The sequence below is a fragment of the Arachis hypogaea genome, chromosome 11 (assembly GCF_003086295.3).
Source record: "Arachis hypogaea cultivar Tifrunner chromosome 11, arahy.Tifrunner.gnm2.J5K5, whole genome shotgun sequence".
NCBI lineage: Eukaryota > Viridiplantae > Streptophyta > Magnoliopsida > Fabales > Fabaceae > Arachis > Arachis hypogaea.
In genome coordinates this window covers 5041927-5053643 of record NC_092046.1, presented here as the reverse complement: position 1 = coordinate 5053643, position 11717 = coordinate 5041927, and the positions used below count along the sequence as shown (strand labels likewise).

The following is an 11717-nucleotide window of genomic DNA, read 5'->3' as shown; positions in this document are numbered from 1 at the left end:
CACCCCCCTACATTTTTCCCCTTTCAGGATATGGGCGCAGAGGTTACGAAGAGCTTATTTAATTGTTGTTGTGATGCTCTGTATTGTTTTAGTTATGGTTTACTGCACCCTCGCCTTTATCTTGATATAATCTGTAAGAGGGATAGGAATTGTATTGGATTATGTTTGTAATATTATTTATATATATTTATGTATATATATATGGATGTACTCTTTATGAGTTGTTTTAAGTTGAATGGTATTTATGGATGTACGTTATCGAACGAAAGTATCTTTGGGAGCGGTATTGCGGTTTAAAGTTTTAAACAGGCTCATATTTTAGTATTAATTAATATAAGTGTCATCGTAATGTCCGAACTATCAGAGTCGCGCAGCCGGAAGTGCGAGCTTTGGTAGTTAGGGTGTTACAAGGCGCACTTGCGTTTGAGGGTGGAGTTCCAGTGGTTCTTAATGGCATTGTCGGTTCTGCCGGCGGAAAGGAGTCGGGCTATGGTGGCCCACTTGTTGCCGAACTGAGCGTGAGCTCTGATTATGGTGTCGTCCTCTTCTGGGGTGAAGGCTCGATGCTCCACGGGTGGGGAGAGCTGGTTGCACCATCGAAGCCTGCAAGACTTGTCCTAGCGGAATATTGAGAGAGAGAGAGAGAGAGAGAGAGAGAGAGAGAGAGAGAGAGAGAGAGAGAGAGAGAGAGAGAGAGAGAGGAGATGATAGTGGTAGTGGTGGAGAGAAGGGTAGTTTAGGAATTTTATTTAATTTTTTAGGGTTTGGATAATTTTGCTTGTAAAAATCATTTTTTATGGGTTCAAATGATAATTTCTGTTTTTTATGGGTAGATACGTCAGTGTTTACAACTTTTATGGGTAGAAATTGTAGTTTACTCATTGAAAAATTATAAAAGTAAAGTCAAATATATATATACAGCATTACCTATGAAAGATAAGAACAAATAAAAATAATAAAAACTAAAATTATGGTAAAATTTATGTATTCTCTTGAGATGAATTTATGAGTTGATGTGAGATTTCTTTGTTGTTGTCATGGGCTAATGTGAAAGAGTGGTTTAATATGCTCTTGCAAGTTGGAGGATGAAAAATGTCAAGAACGCCAAGTTTATTGAGATTAAGATGAAAGAGTTGAGGAGACAAAGGCTTGGTGAAGATGTCAGCTAGTTGCCCAGAAGAATGAATGGAGAAAAATTTCATCACTCCAGCTTGAGCTTTCTATCGGACCAAGTGATAATCAACTTCCAAATGTTTGGTTAGTTCATGAAAAATCGGATTAGTAACAATATAAAGGACACTCTGATTATCACAATATAAAACTGGTGGTAAGAGAGATGCGTAAAAATTATAACACATTGGTATCCATTGAAGTTCACAAGTTGTGTTGGCAAGTGTACAATATTTTGCTTCAGTTAATGAACGGACAATGGTGGTTTTTTTTTGGTCTTCCATGAGACTAAAGAGTTGTACAAGAAAAAATAATAGCATGTTAAAGATCATCGAGTGTCAGGACATCCGGCCCGATCAGAGTCACTAAAGTCGAGAATATGAATTTCTGAACTTATGGGGAAGAAAACTCCTTTCCCGGGACTACTCTTTAAGTACCTCAACACTCGCTTTGCAACTTGAAGATGAGACTGAGTAGGAAACGTCATAAATTGACTTAATTGTTGTGTTGCATACATGATGTCTGGACTCGTGGTGGTAAGATATATGAGGCGATCAACCAAATGTTGATGGACAAAAGGATCCGAGAGAAGGGGGTTGTCGTCCTGATGAAGTTTTGTAGCACTATCCATGGGAACAGAAACTGGTTTAGCACCTAACAAACCAGAGTCTTCTAAAAGATCAAGATAATATTTCTTTGAGAGAGAACAATTTTCTTTTCTGATTAGCAACTCAATACGTAGAAAATATTTCAAATGACCCAAATCTTTAATTTTGAAATGTTGGTTCAAAATTATTTTAACAGTAGCAAGTTCAGAAATAGAATTTTCATTTATAACAATATCATCCATGTAAACCAGAAGAGTAGAGATTTCAGCACCAATAAATTTAACAAATAAACTATAATTAGAAATAGTCTGCTGGTATCCATAAGATAGTAAAAAATTGGAGAGTTTCTCATGCCACATGCGATTAGAATGCCGTAAACCGTATAGAGATTTTAACAATTTACAACATTGATTTGAACAAGTTGAGACAATTTCAAGGGACAAGGACATATAAACATCTTTCGGGAGGTCACCGTACAAGATAGATTATTGACATCTAGTTGGTATATGGGCCAGTGTTTTATGGATGTCAAAGTTAGGAATAATCTGATAGTGGCAAGTTTGACAACAGGAGAAAATGTCTCCAAAAATCAACATTTTCAGTCTAAGTGAATCTCTTAGCCGCAAGACGCACTTTATATCTATTAATGGAACCATTTGGCTTACGTTTGATTTGATAAATCCACTTACAACAAATCGGCTTGACACCTACAGGGCAATCAATAAGACACCGAATTTTGTTCAACTTAAGAACATCCAATTCATCTTTTATGACACTACGCCAACTAGAATATTTTTTTACATCTTTGAAAGACTTTGGCTCAACCTCAGATTATAGAGATAAAAAATAGGTTTTATAAGTATGAAAAATAGAAGAAAAATACATAACAGAGATTAAATAAAGACACCTTGAAGAAGAAAAATTTATGCAAGTGAGAGAGGAATTACAAATATAATCGAAAAGGTAAGTTGGTGGTTGACAAACTCGTTGGCTGTGACGGGAAAGAAGAGATTCTTCTAGTGAAGGAGACAGTGATGATGAGCCTGATGGAGAAAAAGATCTGGAATAAGATGATGGTGTTGTGTTGGATGTAGAAGATTGAGATGTGTTTTGGCTTGATGAGACTTCAGTGAAGACTAAAGGAAGAATGGGAGATGTTATGGTATAGGTGAAGATGGAAGAATGGGTGGTTTAATAAAAATGAGTTGTGGGATAATATGAATAGGTTCTGACCCAATAGAATGACTAACTGAATATTGTTTTTGAGAAGGTGTGCTTGGTAATATTGGATTTGGTGTATGGAATTGGACATTTTTTGTGATTAAAGACAAGATTATTTCATAAAAAAAAAAAATCACATTTCTGAAAATTTTAATTATTTTATCTTCTAAAATATAAACAATATATCATTTAAAATCATGTTAAAAATAATTAAACACAGTTTTTTTTTGCTCTTGGGTCAAATTTTGATTTATTTGTTATTATGGTAGAAACAAAATATAAGCATTCAAAAATTTTAAGGTCATGATAATTTAGTAGATGATTAAGGGTGTGTTTGGCAAACGCGTTGGTGAAGAAAGAAGTGCGTTTGAGCTTCTTGAAAGTTTCACTTTTATGTTTGGCAATTTTTTTCTTTCTAAACGCAGAAACGATTCTGCCTCTAAACCCACGTTGAGAAGAAGCTAAAATTTGTAGCTTCTGCGTTTCACGTTCATGGTTGCTGATTACCTTTAGAAAATTAGGTGAATTTTTTTTTCTTTTTTACCAACCTTACCCTTCATTTTATTCTATAAAAAGGATACCAATAACTATAAGCTTTACAGTAGTTCTCTATAGTTCTTTCTACTTTTGCATAGTTCTTCCTTCCATTTTTTTCATTAAAATCGTTCAGATTTGTTTCAATTACTAGTAAATTGAATATTTTAATTTTTTAAATTATTTTTAGTACTTATTTTCATATTTTTATTTTTAATGCTATGATTTCTAATGTTATATTTTTATATGAGTTTTTTTATCATTTTCTATACTATTTTTATATGTATATTTTTTATGATTTTTTTTATTTTTGTTTGACTTTGTTTACATAATTTTTTATTTATTTTATTGTATTTCTTTTATTCATATGACAAATATTATTGATTTTTTTTATTTTTTGTAGTGCTATAATTTTTATGATTTTTTTAATTATTTTTTGTTTATATAAATTCTTTTTTTCTATCTTTTACTACATTGTATTTATGTTGTATTTATGTTGTGTAGTATGAAAGTTTTTATTTTTTTATTTTTTTATTCATATAAATTTTATTTAGTTTTTATTGTATTTTTTTGTTCATATAATATATGTTGTTAGTTTTATGAAATTTTTATTATTTTTTATCTGTATGATTTTTTTGCTATTCTTTGATGTACTATATCTTTGTCTTATATTAATTTTTTATTTTTTATTTTGACTTTGTAAAATTTGTAATTGTAATTTTATATACTATATTTATTATCAAAATTTTGTATAATATAAACTATGATCCTATAAAAAAGAATAAAATAAATAAAAAATTAATTATAAGTAACAATAGAGTCATAAATAATAAAAATTTATAGTCCAAAATAATACTAAATTAAAGAGTACGGGTAATATTAGAAAAATTATAAAATATTTTTTTTGTTTAATTTATAGTACTCTCTTTCATATTTTTTTATTGTATTTATTTATTTATATAATAAATATTTTTTATATTATTTTTGTTAGGTTCTGTTTTTGCATGTATATAAAAAAATAATTTAAATTGATGTCTCTTTTAGTAATTTTTCATCTAAAAGTGATTTTGAGTAGTATAATTCAAACAACATTTATTTTGCTATAATCAATTTTGATACAAATATTGCCAAACATAAATCATGTTAACCAAAACTTACTTTTCATCAAAATCAATTTTGTAAAATCAATTTTATGCAAACTCACGTTTGCAAACTGAAATCCAAACACACACTAAATAAAATGGTGTTTTAAAATTAATTGCACATGATAGAACTCTATTAAATAAATAAGCAGCATGATTAACGGTATAAAACCAAAAAAGATAGTAAATTAGATTGAAATATAAGAGCACGAGCTATATTCAAAATATGTTGATGCTTCTATTCTATCCTTCCAGATTGTTGAGGGTTTCAATACAACTATGTTGATGAATAATGCCCTTTGAAGCATAAAAATCATGTAAAATGAATTCCGGTTCATTCTCGGAACCGACAGTGTTGAATTGTGTTTCAACTAAATTAATAAAATTCTTTACATGATTTTGCACTTTTCCTTCTGATTTTAATAAAACAACTCATGTAAAGCGACTAAAATCATCAATAATAGTTAAAAAAATATTTATGATTATAAATAGAATTTTATCCAAATGAATCCCAAATATTAAAATGTAATAAATGAAAAGTTGCATTAGTTTTATTAAAATTTTGAAAAAATAAAAGTTTCTTTTGTTTAGAAAGATGACAAATATCATAAGTCTCATCATGATGCATAGAAATAAAAAAAATTATTTATATAAATGATTGAGTCTTTGTCTAAAAAAATATCCTACCCAAAAATGACATGTATTTGAAGGCATAATGGGGGTGAGGATTAATAGAATTTATGGAATGTATAGTAGATGAATTATTAGTGAAATTGCATTCAAAGACATGTAATCTCTCTCATTCTACCTAAACCAATCGTTCTCAAATGTTGACCTCTAAAGTACAAAAAGAATGGTGAAAATTGAACAATGCCTCTATAAAAAAAATATTAATTTGAAAATTATTTGGTAAATGTACAATAATAGAAAAAAATTAGTGTAAAAAATGAACCAAGACAAATTTAATGTAATGTGATTTGTGGTATCAGAATCAATGATCCAAGTATTCAAAAAATAAATTTTGATTTAAAAAAATTATTAATAATAAAAAAAATATTCAAAGAACAAAAATAATTAGTATTTGAACTTGGCAAAAGTCCAAGTTAATTTGAAGGACTGGTTGTTTCTGTTTTTGTAATCTAGAGAAGAGACTCGTGATGAGTGATAAAATTGTTAACGATTAAGATTGATAGTTTTAGCAGTATAAAAAATTAAGTGGGTCTAACTTATTTCAAAAGATAATTTAAGAGATAAGGATTACTTCACACTTATAAAAACTATTAGGTTTTTAGTTTTAGATGATGTAAGACTTGATACATCCTTCTTACACTCAAGACAGGAGAAATATTTAAAATGTGAATTTGAGGATAATTTGAATTTGTTGTGGTGTGAAGATGACCCAATAATAATTTTTTAGTTTTTCTCTGATATCATAATAAGACTTTAAAAGAATAAGAAAAATAAAGATAAAAAATATTGTACTTTATATTTTTCAATTAAAAATTATAAAGATAAAACCATATATATATATATATATATATATATATATATATATATATATATAAAACATTACCTAGAAAAGATAAGAACAAATTAAATAAAAATAATAAAAATTAAAATTGTTACGAAATTTATATATTTTATTAAATTGAATTTATGAATTGATGTGAGATTTTTTTATTGTTGTTATGGACTAATATAAAAGAATGATTTAATAATTTTCATATACTTTATGTTTATATATTTGAATATTTTTATTTCTCTAATATAGATTGGAAATAAGGTGTTTTTATAATATGAGAATGGGATTTTATATATAAAAATACCAGAATATTTTTTAAAATAAACCTTAAACTCAAACAACTTTATTAAAACATCTTAACTATTTTCTATAACCACAAAAAAACCTTAACTATTATTCCCAAATACGACATCCGGAATTTTATTTTAGTGCATGTAATTTTTAACCTTTAAATAAACTGTCCCTATGAATTCACATACATTTATCGTCACTTGATCAAACTTTTTCTTAAGCTGTTTTCTTGTCCCTTTCCCATTACACATTAATTCTTAAATAGACACATATGCCGACCAGAATAAAAAATAAAAAAGAGCATATGGGTTTAATTTAAATATCTATTGACTAATTAAATATAGTAGATTGTCTTATTTGATATCTAATTTTTTTAATTACGTACCCTTTTGTAGAATTTGTGCATCACCAACGTATCATAGAAATTAAACTTGGTCTTTTCAAGTTGGTGAATTCTACCCAACCCCCTCTAAAATAACATATAAGTTACCCTTTATGATGTGTCACATTTTAATTGGTCATTACTTAACTATAGTTGAGTTATTTTGTAATTTATTATTTGAGATGGGTAATTGTATAATTTCTTAAAATATTAAAATTCTACCCCATTAATTGAAGCACGTTCTCACGCAATCTCTTTCTACAGTGCATCATTCCTTAACGAGTCGTTGAATTTCCATGGCTTGTAACTTCTTCGTTCTTCCCAGTATAGTCAGCACCGACTTCCAGTATAGTCAGCACCGACTTCATTGTTATCTCATGTCCTCTCACTCAATCTCTTTTTTTTTTACCATGGATCATTCCTTACCAATATAATTAATGGTTAGTTTGGTTATTAAATTTTTTTCATTAAAAATAATATATGGAATATATATTCATATGTAAAATATAATATAATAAAATAAAATAAATCTATTAAGAGTACTTAAAAATATAATTAAAATCAGGAATATACAAATATAATAATAAAATTTGTACTCTAAACAAGTAAACATATCTTTTATCATACATAAATTATTTAAAAAAAATATAAATTGTTAAAATTAATAACACAAATTTAAAATGATAAAATTCAACTTTCTTACAAGTAATTTTTATAGTATTTTTATTCTTTTAATTTTTAATTTATTAATATTTTATTATTTAATTAATGATTAAACAAATTATGTTTATGAGAAATATTTTTTGTATAATCTTAAAGAAGAGACCAATATACCAATTTAAAAATTAATATAAAAATGATATTTTAAATAAAAAATAGTTAATATTAAAATTTTTAAATACAAAAGCAAATTATATAGATATTCAGGATATAAATATAAAATACATGTTTAAAATAAATAAAGGAGACAAAAATAATTATTTATTTCTCATGAGTACTTCCATTTTATCTGTTTTATTTATTTTATGCATATATTTTATATTTATCTTTTAAATATTTATACAAATTATTTTTATATTTAAAAATTTTAATATTAAATATTTTTTATTTAAAATTTCATTTTTACTTTATTTTTTAAACTAATATATTGGTCTCTTCTATAAGATAATACAAAACATAATTTTTTATAAAAATAATTTGTTTAATCATTAATTAAATAATAAAGTACTAATAAATTATAAATTAAAAGAATAAAAATATTATAACAAATACAGTAAAAATTGGATTTTATTATTTTAAATTTGTATTATTATTTTTAATAATATATTTATTTTTTAAATAATTTATGTATGATAAAAAATATGTTTACCTATTTAGAGTACAAATTTTATTATTATATTTATATATTCATGATTTTAATTATACTTTTAAATATTTTAAATAGATTTATTTTATTATATTATATTTTAAATATGAATATATATTCCATCTTGTAATTAAATAAATATATATTTTTTTTAATGAAAAAATTTAATAACCGAACTAACCTTTAATGATGTTGATGTTGGTAAAGAGTGATTCATGGCAAAAAAAAAAAAAAAAAAAGGGGGGATTGAATGAGAGGACAAGAGATAGCAATGAAGTCCGCGTTGGCTATACTGGGAAGAACAGGAAAGTTACGAGCCATGGGAATTCAACGACCCGTTAAGAAATGATGCACTGTAGAAAGAGATTGCGTGAGAACGTGCTTCAATTAATGGGGTAGAATTTTAATATTTTAAGAAATTATACAATTACCCATCTCAAATAATAAATTACAAAATAACCCAACTATAGTTAAGTAATGACCAATTAAAATGTGACACATCATGAAGGGTAACTTACATGTTATTTTAGAGGGGGTTGGGTAGAATTCACCTTTCAAGTTATATTTTTAACAAATGTTTTAGTTATTGAATTTTCTTTTTTTATTGTATTATTTAAAAAGTAATAAGTAAAATAAGATTTGAGGTATTAATAAAGTTTATCATTTTCATAATTTTATAATATGTGAATTTATTATCTTAATTCAAAGATAATTAGATTCTTATTGTTTTTATTTTATTAATTTTTTCATTTTATAGGAGTTTAATTAATCCTAATATGTTCTATGGTGTTAATTTTCTTTTTTAAATCTGAATGTAATTTTATTAGATGAAAGAAGAATGAAGTACATAATAATGGACCATAGAGGCCAAAGCAAGAAGAAAGAAGGGATCAATATATTATTATTATTATTATTATACATGTAATTTTTGAAGTAATTGATTATTTAATTTGCACGAGTATGTCAGTGGTCCCCTCAAACAAATGAACCAGAGTCAAAATGATTGCCACATGCTTCAAATCTTTTGATTGTTTATCTTAAATTCAGATTTATATACAAAAATTGCAATAATTCTTCAAATTTATTTAAAGTTTATTTAATCTTATATATGAATTATGAGAATTAAATCTTGTGATATTTTATCATCAAAAGAAAAAATCTTGTGATATTTTACCTGATATCTTGCGACTATATATGAAACTTAGATGTAATTTCTAATCACGAAACTATAATTAATTTTGTATTTTTGTATTATATAAAAGGGTAAAGTACTAAATTAGTTCCTTACGTTTGGGCGTAATTCTGTTTTGGTCCTTAAGATTTAAAGTGTCTTATTTGAATCCAAAAAAATTTCATTTAGCTTCAATTTAGTCCCACCAGAGGTCCAAGATAAATAATTAACAAAATACCCTACATGACAGCAGTATAAGAACAAGGTCGATAATCTAGAGAATAAGTACAGGTTTCAGAGGCACAAAATCAATCGTGGATGCATCAATACATTTATTTATCATTTTTCTTATAATTAAAATGAAATATTTTCTATAAAACTAAAAAAAATGTTAAATACATGTATTGATGCATCCACAGTTGATTTTGTGCCTCTGAAACTTGTACCTATTCTCCAAATTATCGATCTTGTTCTTATATTGCTGTCATGTAGGACATTTCGTTAATTATTTATCTTTGACATCACGGTGGGACTAAATTGAAGCTAAATAAAACTTTTTTGAATTCAAATAGAACACTTTAAACCTTAAGAACCAAAATAGGATTACGTCCAAACGTAGGAGACTAATTTAGTACTTTACCCTATATAAAATATATAAATTTATATTAAAAAATACGACTTAACAACACACTACACCACTGGTATATTTGGAAAAAGGTAAAAACACGTACGAACAGTTTTTTTAATATGAAGTTGATAGTTGAAAATCATTTGATAACAATTTAGTCAAATTTATTAAATTATGTAACGATTTTCAGTTATCAACTTCACGTTAATACAACTGTACAACTGCTTGTGAGTTTCAGCTAAGAAACAAATAAAAGGAAAAGCGTAGTAACTCTGAATGCTGCACATAAACATGTCTTTCCACTTTATATAATTGGTGCAGCCAGAAAGTAAAACAAGTTGCTTCTGTAACACTTTTTCCGCCACCAAAAAGAGCACTGATCGGTGCAATTCCTTTGTTTCTTTTTGGTGTATTTTACGCATATTGCACCTGCAAAGTGAAGCAATGTGTTCCCACAATTGCCAAACTTTCTGGCAATTTAACAGATTAAAGCCATCCTTGGTTTTTTCACTTTGTGCCTCCTAACTTCTTTTTCTTCTTTGTTTTCCCACTTTCTATAATCAGTTCATCAAATTCAATCCATGGTTCATTTGTGGGGTATGGTAATCAAACCTAATCAATCATCTTTATTCCACATTTTTTTTTTATTTTTTGGTGATAGCTTGTAGCTTTTACCATGTCTTAAAATAGAATAATATCGCTGCATGATTTTAAGTTTTATAAGTTTGTAATAATTGTATATAGGGTTATCTTAGTGCAACACATGAGGGACAATGAAAGTGAACTAATTAAGTTAAATCAAATTTAGAGAATAAAAAATTAACAAAAACAACACAACAACAAAACTGAACATGTGTGAAATTTCCCTCTTGATTCAATACTTCACAAATAAACAACTTTTTTTCTCTAAATTAAAACATGTAAAATGGAGTTAGTAATCTCTTATTAAAAAAAAAAGTTAAACTATCAAAATAGTATTCGAAAATTCATATTACTGATAAAAATAATTTTAGAATATATAAATAATAAATAATTTTAAAATATATAAAAATATAACAAAAATAATTATATTTTATATATACATTCAAAAAATATTTTAGAGATCGAATTTTAAAATAATTTTTTATAAATGTAATTGAAAAATAATTTTTTTTTTAAATTCGGTAATTTTACACCAAATGATTTTGTTTTGTGAAATGTTTTTTGTAAATGGCCGAAAATGTTGTTTAAAAATGAATAAAGAGATCTAAAAATTTTTGCATACTATTTTTAAATAATTTCAAATATTTTTAAAAAAATTGAATAAAAAGAATATTTTTAATTATGTTCGTCACTTTCTTTACTTTTTGGGAGTTTATATCTCTCTCATCTTTTTGAATATTTTTCTTAACGATATATTATTCCTAATAATATTTTATCATTGAGTAGTTTACCCGTTAGAAAAGTCCCCACTTATATGTATGTTTATCGAGTCTTATGTAGCGGTATAGCTTTGTTTGGATGGAAGAAAATAAGTGAAGAGAAAGTGGAAGTTAATTTTCTTTTAGTTGTTTAATTTGGACAAAGAGAAGTGGATACAATCAACTTCTCTTTCATTTCTCACTTATGGGGAAGAAATTTTTAGGTAAATTCCACCACATTTTTCATTTCTATTCTATACTTTTTTCTCTATTTCCTTTTCA

The 11717-nt window shown here is 26.2% G+C and overlaps 1 protein-coding gene across 1 annotated transcript; it reads right to left on the bottom strand.

Annotated features, from left to right (window-relative positions):
- Window positions 1-1498: 1498 nt before the first annotated feature.
- On the bottom strand, window positions 1499-2020 carry LOC140175990 (uncharacterized mitochondrial protein AtMg00810-like). The gene has a single exon (XM_072205830.1). It carries the CDS (start codon window positions 2018-2020, stop codon window positions 1499-1501), a length of 522 nt encoding a protein of 173 aa, XP_072061931.1.
- Window positions 2021-11717: the final 9697 nt, after the last annotated feature.